The sequence below is a fragment of the Cupressus sempervirens genome, chromosome 7, assembly GCF_028749045.1.
Source record: "Cupressus sempervirens isolate cs-2001-9-10 chromosome 7, ASM2874904v1, whole genome shotgun sequence".
Taxonomy (NCBI): Eukaryota; Viridiplantae; Streptophyta; class Pinopsida; order Cupressales; family Cupressaceae; genus Cupressus; species Cupressus sempervirens.
This window is the reverse complement of record NC_143124.1, coordinates 633,180,510-633,200,221: the sequence shown is the minus strand read 5'-3', so window position 1 is coordinate 633,200,221 and position 19,712 is coordinate 633,180,510. Positions and strand designations below refer to the sequence as shown.

General features: G+C 36.7%; 1 protein-coding gene across 2 annotated transcripts in view; it reads left to right on the top strand.

The window, feature by feature from the left end:
- LOC149548287 (putative cyclic nucleotide-gated ion channel 5) overlaps positions 1-16,488 on the top strand; it is a 138,751-nt gene extending 122,263 nt beyond the window's left edge. For both annotated transcript variants that reach the window (XM_089792348.1, XM_089792349.1), the window contains exons 7-8: positions 15,142-15,378; positions 15,502-16,488. In XM_089792348.1, the coding sequence (XP_089648474.1) occupies positions 15,142-15,378; positions 15,502-16,194 (930 nt within the window). In that variant the 3' untranslated portion in view covers positions 16,195-16,488. The remainder of the gene's footprint in view (positions 1-15,141; positions 15,379-15,501) is intronic.
- Positions 16,489-19,712: the final 3,224 nt, after the last annotated feature.

The following is a 19,712-nucleotide window of genomic DNA, read 5'->3' as shown; positions in this document are numbered from 1 at the left end:
ACCATCAAAACTCCAAAGACTTCTTGTTGTTTCAATCCCACCATTTAAAAGGTTGGAAGCCAAATAAATGGCTTGCTCAAGCTATACCGAGTATCTTCTTGAGTTCATTCACTCCAGAAACACCATCAATAATTGTACTTGTTAGTTTTTTTATGAGGATTTACATACATACAGTGGTTGGTGTCCAAACAATAGAGTTGCATTTATTAGGTTTGTATTATTCCCCATTTGAGATGCTAAATTGGTGGGAGAATGCACTATTTTATCTTTCTCAGGAAAACTATGAGGTATTGCATTCCTAAGTTTGGGAATACTATGCATAAATCCACTACTTTGAGGTTCTTGCAATAATTTTATTTGATTCCAATTGGTTCATTAGTATACTTGCATGTTTAGTTGAGTGGCAATATTCATTTTTCATAGCATGCTCCACATTGGGTCTTACTTTGCAATGTCTTCCTTTTTTGTATGAGGGTTGGGGTACACAATTCTTCTTGCTTGGGCTCATGTTAAGACCATTGCATCCTTTCACATCAATCTTGTCGATTTTCATACTTGATGTTTGCTCTGGACAAATTTTCTTGTCATGGTTTTTGGGTCCACACCATTTATGGAGCCTTCTTTTACTACTTTGAGTTATTTGTTAGTTGTTTTGAAGTGTCCCCATTCTTTTACTCTTGATCTTGCATGATTGGCCAACCCATGGATTCTTATCATATTTGAACTTGGACAGACCTCTACTATTATTTTGGCATTCATAACCTTTATAAATCCTATGATTGTAATAGTTGCTTGGAGATATGCCTTCATTATTTCATGGCTCTAGAGGTGCAGTTGGTGGGGTTGCCTTACCCCATTTGAGTAAAAGTACTTGTGTATTTTATTCTTCAAATCGTACATGCAATCCTTAATATTTAGCAAATCTCACAAAAAACATATTTTAGGTGTCATTTACTATCTTGCACTTCATACACCATAATTCCCTTGGCTCTTTGATAGTCTCAACTTTGAGTGAGTGAAACATTTGTAGCATCTCTTCTTAGAGCTTGAAACATTCCTAATTCACTATTGTTGCTTGCATCTGAGTCAACATCCTCTTCTTTCCTACATTGAGATCATAAGACCATCTAGCATTTGATTCAAATGTCCATCTCTCTATCGTATGCCTCCTTGTAGGAAAGGTGGCATATGCCTCATTTTTCTTTTCTTAGGATGATATCAACTAATATTTCTTTAGTTCATCTATAGGTCCTTGCTTTGATATTCCAAGTAGTTCCATGAGTCATGATTGTATGCTCCTACATTCTTATGCTTCACATCTCTAGTCCTACATACTTATACAACAACCTTGCTATATTTTTGAAGGGGTCTAGACTCTAAACTCAAACATTGTCCTCAACTTTTCCCACATATATATATATTTTTAGCTCGATATCCATGTGCCAAATTATGGCTACCTTTTCAGGATGGTTGTAAATGAATGCAACTAACACACTCAATCTGTCTGTCCATTCACTATCCAAATAGTTTCATGTCTTATGATGCCTCATTGGATCTCCAAATATATATCAGCAGTAATTTAGGCAACTTTTTGCTTTAAATCAATACTAGTTGCTGGAATCATGATTAGTCTTTGAGGTGAATTTAGTGATTGGAACTTTCTCTTTGAGAAGCTCTAATTTGGACCTCTGGGTGCTTTCTTAGCACTTTCTAACATGTTAGAATTCTCAACCCTTCTAGAGACTTAAGGTAAGTTGTAAGTTAGTGTCACCACTAAAGTCTCTCTTGTAGAGACCCTACTCATTGTGCACTTGAAAGTTTTATCAGTGCACCACTCTTTCCAGGCAGCGACAATCCTACAGTGGTTCTAAATGGCATTCTAAGACTGTGGATCGTTTACGGGTTTACCCCTCTTACTGATTTCTTTGTGACAAGGAAGGACCCTTAGTCCTTACCTTGTCTTCTTTCTTGTTTTGTTTCTGGCTTTTGTTTCTTCTCAGTCACCGTTTGGTGCTTCTGCTTTGGCTGGCTCTTCTGTTTGTATGCTCAGTCCCATAAACCTTGTTGGTTTTTCGTGGACATTAATAATCTTATCTTATCTAAAGAACACACTTTGCTGCTATGCATTAACTCTTACTGCTGAATGAATGGCTTCGGATGTGTGTGTATAAGAGATATTTTCTGTGTTTATGTTATCTTTCATAGTTTTCATTGACCTTCATGAATGTATAGCAGAGGAAGAGCACAGATTTGTAATAATTAGTAACAGATGTGAGGAATATGATAAAATTCATTTCTGCAATATTCAATATAGAAAAGACAATTGTCTTGAAAAAATTACAGTTGTTCATACACGGGTGGAAGAAAAACTACAGAGAACAACATAGACAGGTTGCACCTTAATATATTTATGCTTAGCAGTCAACATCATGGAGGATGAACTGATGAAAGCATTAAATGCTCACATTTGAGAAAGTGCCAGGGTTTCGGCATCATTTTCATCAACTCAGCCTAGCAAACTCTTACAGCAAGGGAATAACTCGATGACAGAGGTATGTGCCTAGACAAAAGAGTTAATACCTGTCACTAGAAAGTGTCTTCACCAGATGGATGGTCCACGATATTCCAAGGATCATTCATGCCAAGAAATGGGAATCACTAAAACGGCTTGTGATGTGTCACACCTCCGAACTGTAATAACCCCCAAATGGCTCTTGTTGCTGAAAATAAGTTTATTCAAAATTTCTTACAGAATACTGACATATGCAAATATAATAAACTTTCACAACCAGCTAAGCTAACTAACCATCAAAATATTCTCAGACTTGCAATAAAGACAACATGTATTATTGTTCCACCACTAATGATTTTATTTCAATGCTATGATTAGTACATCTCAATTGCTCATGACCAAGCAAAATGTTATTCAATATGCAAGGAAATTTGGAGACAATGCCACTTGCAGCAGTACACAACTTCAACCAGTTTGCGGCCTATAAATATTTTATTTATCTTCACAATAAAAATTTAAACAAGGAACCTGATTTTGGATAAGCAGCTCCAAATCGCAGCAGACTGAGAATGCACACATTTATTGATAATTCCCTCACACAGTCACTGTTATTGGCAAGGAGGACATTTGCCCAGCTTGCACGCTAACACCAGGCCTATTAAAATGATAGCAGGCAGTCTTAAGCAGATTGAATGGCAGAGAATTTACTGCTCAGAACAGGCATGCTGATCACCATTTATTGCCGCCCAAAAATCAGTATTTAGGATACCCCAATCTTCAGTAGCCAGGCACCCAGTTGTGCAGATGAACATACACAGGAAATTGCAGGAATAACGTCCAGCCAAGGATATAATAAAACAGCCCGATAGGGCTTTCAACCCACAATTACATAATTCCAATTTGCAGCATAAATCCTTCACCCAACAATTGATATAATTGATCATGCAAGTCAATGATCTCAAACACTAAACTCTTCAGCACACAAAATCTTCCTAGCTACAGTAAATATAGTAATAGAAGATTCCAAACAATTTGCCAAACCACTATACCTCAGCAGTGATTTCAAACGATCTGCAGGTAAAGAATTCACAATACTTCAGCTGTGAATTACCCAACACTTCTCAGCTCCAAACCCTTATTCCTCAGCTAGGGCATCGAAATTCAGAACCTTAGAAAAAGCGACAAAGGCAACAAAGAGAATAAATATCCAAGCATACTTTTCTCAACAAATGGACTTGTATTTTTAACCTCTAGATGCCCTTCTTGTTGCCAAAATGTAACTTCACTCAAGAAGCTTCACCACACAACATTAATTAGAAGCTTCCATTAGATTCTTTCACTTGACTTGGCTTAACTAATTAATAAATGACTCTTTCCAACGATAACTCAACTCTCAAGTGAAATTATAACTTTTTAAATAAGTCATTTAATAAATTAATAATTATTTGGCCACTAGAAATATAACAACTCCAAAATACTCATCATTTGAATATGTCGTTTGAAATAGAGTTATACCTATTATTTCTCCATATGTCCAAATGCACTTTCCAAAAATAGAAAGAGTCCATCTCAATCAACATGCAGCTTACCACAAATAGTAAGTACACAAAACTAAGCCCAAACGAAGTCCAATCTGAGCCAAACAAAGACCAACTTGTACCTTACTGGATTGTGGAGAAGACAAGACCCTCCTAAGCCAAGCCACTGCTTAGAAGAACCTCTATCCACAATAATTAACCTACGAGGATCACAATAATAGGCTAATCCTTAAAACTTTGATGTGGGCAGAAATGGGGACATTACACGAACTTGTGACAAACCAGTGGAATCACATTATAGTAGGAGACTCGCGATATGAAGAAATAGAAGTGCCAAAGAGAATATATTGCCCAACGATAATCCTTATTATGTCTGCAAAAAATAAGAGTCACCAATTGCTTAGAAATGCCACAGCTATATTTGCGGCAATGAGATAAAAAATTAGAGCTTCACTAACTTTCTTATTTGTCTATATTACTCCTGATGAAAGCAAAAAACCAAAGGAAAATTTGCAACTTGATAACACAAATGTCCCTTATTTAGTCGATATAAAGTTAATTTTAATCTTTCTTTCCTCACATGGAGAAAGTGGCTAATATTAAATATACTGCATGTCAACTGTATCTTTAAAATGAGACTTTTCCAACCATTAAAATGGTACCCATTGACAAACATCCATGACTCATAAATCCAACAATAAACATAGAACCGCCTGCAAATTTGTCTCCACAGGAGACTTCACATATTTGACATACACTGTAAATGCAATGTGAGATACTTGGATGATACCTCCAACTCTGGCTGAGGCATATAGTCGCATTACCAAAATCAACAAACCCTTAAGGAATTTTGGCCTAGGGCTCAAGCTTCATGAAGCTCTCCTAATCAGTATGAGAAGTTACCCAAGCATATCATGAATAAAGCCCAATTTCCCTCTTTTTGACCTTCTGATTTTCCCCTTCTTTCTATTTTAAATTTGAACTTGAGGGAAATAATAAAAAAGTGACTTTATTAAATTCTCACTTACTTACCCTATAAGCCATTTTAATACATTATTAAATGAATTAAATAATATTACCCTTACGATTTTCCTTTTGAGGGATATATAAAACAATCAAGTTAATTAATTCCCTTAATTTGATTACAGCCTTCAAAAATTGAATAGGCTAATAAGTCCTGTTGGAGCAACTATGTGGAAGGTGGCAATACATCTGTTCTTTGCTTCAATCCTTTATGTTGATGTTGTTTGGTTCACTTCCATCATTGAGTAATTCTTTAATACCATGGATATTGTGTTTGAATTTTGTATGCATATCTTATCTTTTTTGCTTTGGTGAAGAAGTCTTTAGACCATATCTTAGAATGAAAGCTTCCCTTGTTTGGAATCTCTTTTCCAGTTTGGTTGAAAATATCAATGGTGCCTCTTTGAAAAGAGAAAGTTGCTTGACAAATTGAACCTGTGGATCCTTTATAAATTGTCTCAATGAAGTTGGTTAGATGTAAAAAGTCCTTCGTTACCAACCATGACTTTGATCTATACCTTTTTTTTTGGCTTTTACTTTAGCTCCAACTTTTACTTTGATTCTAGAATTGTATTGATGGTTTTTCTGAGGCTTCTGTATGTGATTAGTGGAACAATCTTTGGCAGCTTGTCTTCACCATCCTAAATATTCATTGCAAGGGCAGACAAATCGTCTATGTTTTCATCCTGTTGAGCTTTCCCAAGTTTCTCTATCATTAGCCTCTAAAATTCAATCGCCACTTCACCATGCTCAAAGAGGGATGTCATTAAAGAGGCTTCTTGCTGCCTTATTTCATCTAACCTTGCCTTTAGGCCTCCTAATACAGTGATGGCCTTATCATGAAGCTGAGTCAAAATCTTGTATTAATGTGAGCAAATGAATGTATGGTCCTCGACACTTGCCACAACTCCCATCTCAATTAATCACATGGGACATCTCTGAAATCTCCAGCTTATAAGCCCCAACTTGGGAAAGAAGGCATAAAACTTATCAAGCAAGTTTGAGTCTCGTTGACTAATTTTCCTATCCATTTTTGTGAACTCTTTCCATATGCAATCAGCTGATCCAGTCACCTTTGGTGATCCATAGACTGCTAAAATTTAGTATGAAATTTATAGATGTCAGTGTAGGCTGGAGGCAAGCTATGAACTACTTGAGTCGCTTGTTTTCAGCTATTGAGGCAGTTCTATCTTCCACTTCCATGAGATTTCCTAAGATTTCTGGAAACTACTTCTAAGAGATTAAAATTATCTTGTTGTGTTCTTGGCCCAATTAGTCTCAATCACCTGAAAATATATTGACTAAATTTCACGTTACTTTCTCCTTGAGAGGAATAGCTTTCCAAGACCAAGTGATACATTTCTATTCTTTTTCCCACTAGATTGCATCTTTGGCATTTTTTATTCTGGCTTTGAAGGATTTGAAAGAAGCTCTGCAAAATTGACCTGATAAGAACCATCAAGTGGGAATAGATGCTACAACCTCACGTTCTATACCATGTTAATGATGAGGGGATATTGTGCTCTTCCTGGTTTTAAACTTCAAGATCATCAGAATTGTATTCGAAGCACTAGCAGTTTGAGGAAGGTGATTCTCTTCTTCCTCTTGATCTTTACTACTAACAATTCGTGCTGATTTGGATGCAAAACGAAGTGTGCAACTTTGTCTCGAAGATATTGTGGAACCTACTGAATTCTGCCTTTTCGTGACCTTTTTGCTTGTAAAAATATTATAGTTCTATTTGCAAGCAATTTGTTCCTGTTAGTAATAGAAGTACTCTCCTTGGCATTCTGATTCACAGTGATTACTGGTAGCTGTTCTAAATTTCGTGCTATGAAGCAAGGTGACAATCTTCGAATTTTGAAATGTCCTTAGGTGCTTCTTTAACAATGAAATCAATTATTCTCTTTATAGTTGGTAAGCCATAATCTCTTTAGCTCACCTTGTACTCATCTTCACAGGTTGCTGAAAACTCTTCAATTTGGTTCATGTAAAAAATGAACCCCCAACCTCTCATATAGGTCACCTCTTAGATTGTATGTGCATTTTTTTAAAGAATAACCTCAGTTCGAATTTAGCTGACTACACACCTATGCCTTTTGAATCAAGGGCTTTCTTGCATTTATAGAAAGTGAGCTGAATAAGGAAATTTACTGTTTTCTCATTCCTATCCCTCATCATGAAATGAACTTTGAGCACTTGTCTGCGAAACTCCAGTTGAACCATTTGATCATTAGGGTAGCTTTTAAGCATGAGTGGGAAGGATGAGAAGCCAAACTGTAATGTCCCCTTTCCAGATTCACCATAGAATTTGGTCTTGAATCACAACTGCTGCAAGTTAGGATTAGGATCATATCTTTAGTAAGTAAAATATCTCCTTTAGAAAATATGAGCTTGGATTTAGACCCTGCAACCATAACCAAGGACTCTCTCTCTCTCTCTATCACACACACACACACACACACACACACACACACACTCTTCCAATTATTAGGGCTACATAATAACAAGTAATATATTTGAATCAATATATATACAATATTTGTATCAGTTCCTACTATTCAACACACTGTGTTTGAAGGAAGAAACATGATAGATCTGCCAAAAGTTCATTCTGCACTAAGCCCAAGAGCGACATTCTATATGGACATCCACTCAGGGTAGTCAACCTAGTGGGGTGCTTGTATCTGTTTTCCCTATCCACACCTCATCCCTTCAGGTCTATAGTCCACGTAGAGTCACAGAGGAGATTGTAATAGGGGGGTTTCTTGATTATCCTATCTAAGACCAAGAGAGGATTTTTTCCCTAATGACCCTAGTGGTAGACAACGTGGACATCCACCCAAGGTGGCCTACCTAGATGGAAATGTTATACTTTCTCCTCTTCCTCACACCTCCTTCCTTTCCTAGATGATGGTGGTTTACAACAAGTTTATTAACAAACATGTGCATTTTATTAAGGGATAAATGCTGGCAAATAAAGCATAGACAATATGTATATCACAAAGCAATTATTAGAGTGTTAGATGCTCTGAAATAAATAGAGGTCAGCGACTTCCCAAGCTTTATCAGAATGTTCTCTTCTTGAGCGATGGATGTAATTGCTTTTACTTGATGATTTTTTGTGTATGATTTCTTCTTTAGGAAGGTTGATGTGTGCCTTGGAAATCATTGCTTGTGCATTTGATTGTTGAATGATTGAATGCATTCGTTTTATTTGATGATTCACCATATTGGTGAGTTATGAATAAGTAATTGTGATTGGATGATTGAAGAGTTAATGCTTACAAATTTCCACAATCCCATTGTCTTGTTGTTGCTTTTGGACACACAATCGTATCTAGAACCAACAACAAGATGATTGAAGAGTGACAATATAATGAATGTTAGATTGATATATTGTTGGATGATGTCTTAATGAATTTTGATTTGATGCAGTGATGCTTGATTTTTGAATTGCATGCTTTCTTGGTCCCAACATGAAGTGATGATTTATATGGGTTTGATTGTCTGCTTGATTTTCTGATTGATTGCTTGCTTGATTTCTTGAGGGTTTAATGATTGATGGAAGAAGGATGATGATTGATAATACCAAAGTTCACATACGTGAACTCGGCAAGGCCAACTCGACTTGTGACCTGGCAAAGTGAGAAAAAACTCTTCAAATTTAGAGATTTTAAAGGATGTAAACTTGTTTCATGCATCCATAATTGAATAAAGCTTAAAGACACAATGACATCATCAAATAGAAGCTAATTTGGTCACATACATCGATCACATAAGTACAAATGCCAATTGATACTTTTACGACAATTAATACACCGACACATAACCAATACTATCAAACACAACAATAGGCATTGTATAAATGTACATCAATTATACATCAAGTAATATCTAGGATGACCAATAACAAGAGTGTAGATAATGACTCATGCTGCACAAACTCCAAAGGCATGAAGGTTCAAATGGATCTCCAAAGAAGTGCTTGATTGTGGTTCAAGTAGTGTAAGTTCACTCAACATGTTGTATGTGATGATGTAATGTCCCCTTCTTAGGTAACAGGTTGTTGAGCAGGGATTGGCCTATCATTGGGTTTCCATAATCTATTGGGGTGGTAAGAGGACCTATATTGAGTCTTGTGGATCTACGCTAGGGCTTTATAAGCCATTTTGGACAGTTTGAGGCACCAAGAGTGAAAAGAACTGCAATTTTGTTAAAGTTTTATCTTCGCACTAACTCATGTGGATCAAATCATGAAGAATTTTTAATTTGCTTTTTATTTTTTTGAGTTCTTGTATGATAAATGACACCTAGTTAGAGGTCAAGCTATAAGAATGGAGTAGGGGTATTGGAAACACAAATGCTTCAGAGTGCAAACAGAGTTAGAAGCTTATGGGAAGGAAATAAAGCTGAAGAATATGGACTTACGCTCCTTAGATGAGACCAACTATGATGGATTATTATAGCGATGGTGAGAATCCATCAATATAGATGATGACAATCAGTAGTGGTTCTTCATGCCATCAAGATCATGCAAAATATAAATGTAAAACCCTGAATGTTGCTGTAATTTCATTATCATCTTTGATTGTTAGGTAATAGATTTTCATGTCTTTGGGTAATGTAAGGGCAAAACATCCCTTTTTTGCTTGCAAGGGCTCAATTATTTCAATCACACTTATTAATTTTGGCTGACTATTATAAGCTAAGTGGAAAATGCAAAAATTTCACATTCTACATTGTGTTGCCCATGTCAAGCGTGGCTTGGGCTATTTGCTCCGTGTTGTTTAGAAATTGTTGTGAAGTAATAAGAGAATTTACAAGGGTTGAACAAGGAAGTTGCTTTGAGTTAGGAACTTTTAGAGGATTAGATTAACCATTTGGGCTAGAGTTAGTAGGTGTGATGGAGGATGTAGATCCCTTCCTAGAGCAGTGCAACTTTGGTTCTAGGATTTGTTGACATCCCAAATTTTGGAGCAGCATTGATGAATTTGGTACAGTCAAAAGTGGTAGAAAGTAAAGTCCACCAAGATAACTGAGAGGGGGGGGGGGGGGTGTGAATCAATTATCAAATCAATACAGCTTTTATTAACCTTATTAAACCTCAAACATGTGACCAATATAAACAACAATCATAAGAAGATATACATATACAATAACACTAGATATGTTAATTAGGGAAACCCTTGATCAGAGGGAAACCTCGATGGGGATGGTATCCACAAATTGATGTACTAATATATAAGTTCTTTGTAAGAGGACGGACTTTGTTAGGAGCCAATGAATTACGTTCAGTACATATCAGCTCCTGTTAGGTGACTTTGAATCTCTGTGAGGAGATTCCAACCCTATTAGGAGCTGTAGAAGGTAGAAGGGCCCATTGTCCAAACGACTTCAGGGGCAAGACCATCGAACTCACTATCCTATTGGCCTTTGTATTATTCCTTACAGAATAATAGAAATTACAATTGATCTCAGCAACTCAAACTCTTGCTCTGTCCTGTTACTGTGCCTTTTCCGCACCAAACACTTCTCAGATCTCAATACTAGATTTGAAAACTTGCATCACAATAATCCCTTTGATCACTTACTCGCATTTACTAATCTTCTTCACTTATCGCATACACACTTCACATTTGCATATCACATTCTTCATCTCCAGAAAAAAATAACTTTCCTTTATACCAAATCCTTAAAATAATCCATTGAGTCAGCCTTGAGCCTTTCCCAATTACTATTACAATAGGACCTGATTAAGATAATACATTACATTACATTTTCATAATTACATAACACTGTCGACTCACAGTATTAACAACTTCTCACACGTGCGACCTCGGACTTTGCGCATTCACTAATGTCATCATCAGGATGCTTTCTATCTCTGTCTAACTCAGAAACTCTACCTGTAAACTGTCTTTTGTATATCTCAAATAACTACTACAAGTCTTTGCCTTTCTGCATACACACTTAACTACTAAATCAAGATATTTTGTGGAACATGTCCCTAATTGCGGTTGACCTCATCTTCAATTCTCGATCACTGTTTGCTACTCTGCCAATCTTCAGAGCATGATGACATCAATGACAAATACAATCATGAATGCAACACACAATCATGCTATCAATCTCTCCAATGTTCCACCAATGCTAGAATACTCCCCCATAGGAATATCATCACCATTCATGCTATTAATCTCTCATTACATAGATGAAGAACATCTAGTTTCCAAGAATACCAAATGTAACCCTGTTGTTTCTGTTGCTCTCATCTTTTCAAATCCTCTTCATCAATCAAATCTGAATCTCTTTGGAACAACTCTTCATCAGTGTTGTTGCTCTCCATTTATATACTTCCCTATTGACATCAATCTTTTCTTCAGTACTCTTTCCCATTCTTAGGAGATGTTTTTCATGCATTTTCTTCCCCATTGACATCAATGACAATGGCATCATTATGTCAATCTGCTACTTAATGTCTTCAACCAACTCATGTCTAAAGACACAGTTCAATACTGGCCACCAAGAGTCATTTATGACTTAGCTCAATCACAGATACTCCCCCATAAAGGAAGCATCAACATTAAGTCTAGATAAACAATAGTGCTCTCTATCACTGGACTGATGCAATATTTGCATCATTTACTCTGCAGTAGGCAGGGGCATAACCCCAAGCATACCTCTCAAATAGTGAAATGTATCCTCAAGCAAAGGCTTTGTAAATATATCCACAATTTGCTCCTATGTATTCACATATTCTAGTTTGATCTCTTTCTCTGCAACTTTCTCTCTCAAAACATGATACTTGATAGATATGCGCTTCGTCTTAGAATGTAGCATAGGATTCTTAGACACACACTATACTTGTGTTATCACAATGTATGATAACATGTTCTAAAAATGTTATCCCAATATCTTTCAACATCTGTTTCATCCACATGATTTGATTGCAATTGTTTGCTGCTACTACATACTTTGCTTATGCTGTACTCCATGAGATACAATCTTGTTTCTTGCTTAGCCAAGAAATCAATCTTCCTCCAAAGAAAAATGCTCCACCATATGTACTCTTTTTGTCATCCATACGGCTTGCCCAATCCGCATTAGTATATGCACATAGAGTAAAGTCATTTGATTTGTCATACCACAACCCAAAATTAGGTGTACCCTTCAAATATCTAAAAATCCTTTTTACTGCTGCATAATGTGATTCCTTATGATCAACTTGAAATCTTGCAACAATGCCAACTGCATTTGCTATATCTGGTCTTGTGTGAGTTAAATATTGCAGACCTCCAATCATGGATCTGCACTTCTTTTGCTCAAGAGTAGGTGTCTCATCTTTGCTAGATAACTTATGACCAGCTATCATAGGTGTACCAATATGCTTACAACTTTCTAAACCAAATCTCTTCAATAAGTCTTTCAAATACATAGTTTGAGACATGAAAATACCTTCACTGTTCTGCACAATCTGCAAAACCAAGAAATACTTCATCTCACCAATCATGCTCATTTCAAATTCCTTCTCCATTTCATCAACAAATTTATCACTTCCCTCATCATCGCCTCCAAAGATTATATCCACAAATATTACAATAGTCAACAAACCATTCTCAATTTCTTTTAGATACAAATTACTATTTGCAATACCTTTAGCAAATCCCAAATTTTATAAATACTTGTCCAACCTCGCATACAGGGTTCTAGGTGCTTGCTTTAATCCATACAATGCTTTCTTCAACTTGCATACCATATCTCCACCTTCTGTCAAAGGAAATCCTTTAGGCTGCTCAATGTATACTTCTTCGAATTCTCCATTCAGAAATGCTGACTTTACATCCATCTGATACACTTTGAACTTCTTGTTTGCTGCATAAACCAAGAACATTCTCATTGCTTCAATTCTGATCTGCACTCTTTCATTGTATACACTGCTGTAGTAACTGCTTCTCTCTAGAATGTCTTCGATACATCATTCTCAAACATCATAGCTCTCGTTGCTTTTGTTACAAACTTGTTTCTTCTCTCAGCTATACCATTTTGCTCAAGTGTTCTAGGAGCTGATAGCTGTCTTTTAATACCATTCACTTCACAAAAAGTATTAAAGTCATTCGAGGTAAACTCTCCACCTCTATCAGATCTTAAACACTTAATCTTTAATCCAGACTCATTCTCAATTCTATTCTTGAACAACTTAAGCTTCTCAAATGCTTCAAACTTTTCTCTAAGGAACGCTACCCACACCGTCCTAGTAAAGTCATCAACAATAATTATGAAGTACCTTTCACCGTAGAATCCTCTTGTCTTTGTAGGACCACTCAAATCTGTGTGAACAATCTCCAACTTTGTTGTTGTAGTAAAGGAAAAGAGATTTTCTTCTGCTTAGCCATAACACATATTTTGCACACAACATTAGTAGGCTTTACAATTTTTGGCAAGTCTCTAACAACAAATGTACTGCTTTCTTTTACAATATTATGAAAGTTTATGTGATAGAACCTTCTATGCCATAACCAACTGTTACCAACTTTAGCAACCAAACATGTCATCTTTGTAGGATTCAGCTGAAAAACATTACCTTTGGATCTCGTGCCAGTGCCAATCATCTTACCATTCTTTTCCTTGATGATACATGTCTTCTTTGTGAACTGTAATTGATATCCCTTGTCAATCAATTGTCCAACACTTAGAAGATTATGTTTTAGTCTGTCAACAAAGTAAACATCATCTGTGTTAGTTTTACCATCAAGAGTAATAGAACCTATTCTCTTAATATGACAAGCCGCATTGTAACCAACTCTAGCAATTCCTCGATCACAACTGTTGAACTCAACAAATTTTTTCATATAAGAACTAGGAGAAAATTGTCAGTCTCTATTAGCAAACACACTTATGCAGTTTCCAATATGTGTGCTAAACATCCTCTAGGGCATCATAACTTTAGATGCTCTTTGGTTCTGATACTTGATATTTCCATTTGAGTTCCAAGTTCTGTAGTGAATAACCAAGTCAATGCAAAGTAGCATCACACTATGTTTCTCATTAAGAAAATGCCTGAAAGTGATTGCGTAATCTAATAATAAAGTTACAGGGATAATATGAGTTTGGAATAACCGCGATGCTTGATATGTATTTAACTATGAGAATATATGATGATAAGTTTGATGAATATTAAGTTGAAAAAAGTGCTTCCACTTAGTATGTATCATTTAATGGTCACAGCAATTGAGAATGTGCATGGCAGTACTAGACAGTAAACTTTTGAAGGTGAGTCGACTCTCATTAGTTTACCAATAGTAAAATCTTGATGTTTTGGATCATTTTCAGTACTGTCTCCTGATTGCATAGATCAATCAAAATACCCACAGTAAACTTCAACATTTCAGGGATGGCAGTGGTCATGGTCTGTAGTTATATTTATATTACTTGATGCTTCCGAAGCCTTATGTTGGCCACATGAAAATAATTCTTTGCAAGCTTTCTTAAGAGACTTAATGCCATGTGGCCCAACTAATGTTTGCTTTGATTTTTTGTGTTTCTAAATATGTTTGTTGCATTTGGAAACTCCATTAAGTGTGACCGCTAATTTAAACTGTCAATCTTCCCCTAGTTGTAGTCCACTCCCTATAGGTGAAGTGCTCAGATACTGGGACAATAATCAGAACTGCCTGTTGTAGACATTGCTAACAAGAAAAACACGAAATAGATTTTGAGAAAGCACAGTAAAATATAAGATGGATATGTTTTGACAGCAGTTTTCAATATTACAGAATATATCTTTGGGACGGAGGCATGTAAATCTAGTTCAGTAACTCAAATCCTGAATTTTTTTCTCCACACAAAGTAGCTATTTCTATAATAGACACTAGTGGAACTAAAACTCTGTAGATTTCTTCGTTTTCTGACACAATGATGATGCAGCTGTCTTTGAATATCAATGTCTATCTCAAATGAATAGAAATTGCGGGATCTTTGGAAGATGATAGACAATGATTAATGACTACAATTAAAAAATGTTGAACTCTAATGTTAAAAAGTTGAGTTATTGTCTTGTTGTTGCAGACATATCTGCAGTCTTTGACTGTTAGGTTAGAAGAAATGAGAGTGAAACGCGGAGATACAGAGCAATGGATGCGCCATCGTTTACTTCCAGAAAACCTCAGGGAACGCGTCCGCCGGTATGACCAGTATAAGTGGTTGGAAACAAGAGGGGTAGATGAAGAGACCTTAATTCATAACCTGCCAAAGGATCTGAGACGTGATATAAAACGTCATCTTTGCTTGGATTTGGTCAGGAGGGTGAGTTGGACACTTCAAATATTTTGCTAGAAATTATGTGTATGCGTGTGTGCTTGTGTAGGATAGATCTTGCTCCTTTGTTGCTTCAATATTAACTGTTGTTTTTGGTATGCATTTGTTCAGGTACCTTTGTTTGAGAGTATGGATGAACAACTTTTGGATGCAATGTGCGAACGCCTCAAGCCATCTCTTTATACAGAGCACACATACATTGTAACAGAGGGAGATCCTGTTGATGAGATGCTTTTCATTATTCGGGGTCATTTAGAAAGTGACACAACAAATGGAGGAAGAACTGGGTTTTTCAACCGGGGTTTACTTAAACAAGGAGATTTCTGTGGGGAGGAACTACTGACATGGGCGTTGGATCCCAAGTCTGGTGCAAACCTTCCATCTTCTACAAGAACTGTGAGAGCCTTGACTGAGGTAGAGGCATTTGCACTGAGGGCAGAGGATTTGAAGTTTGTTGCAAGTCAATTCAGGCGTCTACACAGCCGTCAGGTTCAGCATACTTTCCGTTTCTATTCTCAACATTGGCGCACTTGGGCTGCTTGTTTCATTCAAGCTGCATGGCGCCGATACTGTAGAAGGAAAAATGAAGAGATCCGCCGCAAAGAGGAAAAACGACTGCGAGCAGCTCTTTCAGGAAATGGAAATGCTTCTCCTAGCCTTGGAGCAACTATATATGCATCTCGATTTGCTGCTAATGCACTACGTTTTCATAGACAACGTAATTTGCAGCTTCCAGAAAGAACAACCCCGGTAATTAAGCTTCAAAAGCCAGCAGAACCAGATTTCAGTGCTGAAGATATTTAGTAAAACTTGTGTATGTGTGAGTTATGTATGCTAGATTGAATAACTTTTGTAAATAGCTTTTGCAAATTGCCATCTTGTACTGTCCCATGCATAATGAATTTTTGTGCTCTTAAAAATCAAGTCAGATGTCATATGCCAGTTAAGGTAAGCTGGCATCTGTCCAGCAATCTAATGCCTGATGCATTGTACGGATATACATACCTCTGAATACAGAGAGTTCATTGAGAATTTATACATGATTATATTTCTGTATTCTTTAAGCGTTCCAAATATGTAAAGCAATCTATTCATTTTCCTCCTGTAGTTATTCTAATTGGACTTCTGTTAGTAGTGTTGGGTATGATTCTTCATTTATTCAAGCAGAGGATAAAATAGTGAATTTGACATTTGTGCTCTGAAATTGTCATCAAAAGAGATCCATGTTTTTAGCAGGCTGGATTAGAGAACTCAGTTTTTTGCGAACTAACAGTATGCCGACCAAGCTTATAGCTTATGAAACATGGAGGGATCAATGAATGCTGAAGTGCTACGTTAGCATTTTGATCCAGCATTCAATTCTCTGATTGCTGAAGATTAATCATTATTACAGGTCAGTTGAAAATAACATAAATCACAAGTTCTGCTATTTTTTTTGACGTTACCACATCAGCACTCGCACCAAAATGAAGTGCATTGATTACACTGAGAAAAGTATAGTTTGAATAATATAGGAGACTCTACAAACATGTGGAATGTATAAACTGCATTTATTAGTGATGATTATTTGTAATCTAAATGAATTGGTTGTACTATAATAATACAAATTAATTTGAACATATTACTTATAGAAAATGTTTTTACAATATATGGAAGCAATTAATTGATTACATTTTTTCGTTGATTGCAAAATGAAATTTCCAAGAGTTAAATTTAAGTATTTTATATAATTGAAGTTTTGTATTGGCAATTATATGAAGTAAATTTAGTGGAGATGGAGTAACTTTTGTCTTTCAATGTTTTTGATTAATGATAAAAACATTGCACAAAAAAATCAACATACAACCAAAAAGCAAAGAAAGGACTAGAGAAAATTCCAGCCCAACCACCCACAATCAGAAATCATTAAGATTTTCTTTTAGTCCTGCTATTGTGAGAGTGAAGAGTCATGTCAAAAGAGGGCAAAGACGTCTTGGATTTCTTGCCCTTTATTGTAATCCAACCCTCTTCCACCTTGTTGATGCGAGTTTTGTATCACTGACATAACTTATTAGTAATTAAATATCCAATACGGAGTATCAAATATACAATTTCTCTCTTGAAAGGTTATTGCTCATGGGATATGAGAATAACTCCAATGTTCCTTATATTTGTGGATACTCACTCAATTTTATCGATATGATTCGCTGGTAATCACGTAGGCGGCCTTACGTTGTTCATTCAAGGATGACTTGGACTTCGGTGGAATGATGGAGATGATGATGGGTTTGTGAAATATGCGGGTGGCAGATAATGTTGATGGTGGTGATGATGGAGGATGTGTCTATCAATGGTGATGTTGATGGGAAAGCGATGGTGGTGGAGGGTGAATGGGTGTGTTCTGATACTTGATTTACTTCTCTAAACTTAGACTACCCAACTGCTCACTATTCTACTCCTACTCCTATGAATGGAAGGTTGACAAATGGATGGGGATCGAATCTAATGAAGGCTAACCAGTGGCTCCACCTCTATAGATGCAATGCTTTAAAGGAAAATGCACTAGTTTACCACACAAGGCTTCCCAACCAGTCGCTAGGACCCTGGTGGTCTAGTATTGATCCCTATCAAACATCTACCAATGCTACCATACAACTATCCATCTACTTTACTCTTGCTTAAACAACTTGAAATGCAACCAACTTTAACAACTTGAAAACAAATCTAACTATGTGGAAGTAGAAACCATGCAATAACACCCAATGTTCTTAATCACCATACAAGTCACAGCAATGAAAAAGAGAGCGATTTTGGTATTATCTTAGTGACAATTTCTCCAAAACCTTACAAATGAGAGCAAATGGCCTTATATAGGGGCCAAAAAATACAACGGACGGTGGAGATCAAAACAAGATCAATGATCTAGATTGGATCCTAAAAACCCTAATTAGGGTTGCTACCCCATCGGCTAATGAGAAGCCGCCACCTCGTCAATGGATCAATGAAAAAAGTCTAAAAGTGGCAACCAGTGAGAAGGCACCAAAATGGTGGCCAATAAAAAATAGACACTTGTCCTATTCTAGAAGAAAGCGAAATTGCTACTTGGGCTTACATCAAATGATCTTCTAATATAACTCTTTCCTTTTCTTTCATTTTCTTAGCTAAGACAATGAACTTAGCTAGCCTTTTGTTAACTTCCTCCATAGAAGGACAAGGTGTGTGCTTCGTCTCGAGTTTCGCTAATTTCACCATGCTACTTGTTGCTTGTAGTATCCTTTCATGATATTCTCATATTCCTTCGCAAATCCAATAAAACCATTGAGAGAGGAAAGGGTGCCCAAATGCTTTTTCTTGATAGCAACCTTTCTTAGCTCATCCAACCTCGATCCAAAATTTGTCTCATTGACGTCCTCTTCTCTGATATCCTCAAAATCAAGTGCCACCCCAACGTCGCTCATCATGGTTGGAATGGAAGTGTCGACGCTTGGGTTGTACCATGTAATCTCATTATGTATTTCTTTGCCAAGGGGAATTGTCCTTCCTTTAGTCTGTCCTTCACCCATATCATGTCTACTGTACTGATATTGGTGTTGGTTATTCGCTTCATTTTCGAGAAGAAAGGTGTTTTGGGCATCATATCCTCTGTCTTTTTTAGTGTTTGTTCACTTGGGATTCTCACTTGCACTAACATCCTCCATACTCATTGCCCTATTACGAGATGGTAGAGTGGTGGACCAGAAGGCAAATAGAACCAAGGGAAGCAATCTTTAGACTAGAACGAAAGAAGGATGTCAGCTTAAGGACCCCTTTCAACTCTAAATGATTGAAATTCACCTTAACCAATAACTGGACAACGACTTTTCAGAATTTAGGATTAGACCTCAAGAACTTTAAATCCCTTCCAAATCAGAATTTTACCATGTAATTCACCTCCAAACAAAATTGCCCAACCTAGGGCAAAAATCGTAGCTGCTTGCAAAAAATCAGAATTTGCAAATAAAATAATGCCAACACCATGAAAAATCTGCCATCCCACCAAAAATCGCCCAAGACAAGGGCCAAATCTGCCCTCTGAAGAAATTGCCAATGGAAGAAAAATCTGCCCTCAAGACAAAATCGCCAAAAATGGAGAAAAATCTACACTTGCAAGGAAAATCGCCCAACACCAAAAGCTGCTCCAAGAAGAAAATTCGCCCAACAATGGAGAAATCTGCCTTTGCGAAAAAATCGCCCAAGACAAGGAGGAGAAGAGGAAAAGTGAGGAATGAAGAGGAAGGGGCTTCCTCTTATAGCCAACTCCACAAACTTTCCCTAACTGGCCGACTTGGACTTGGAGGGGAGAA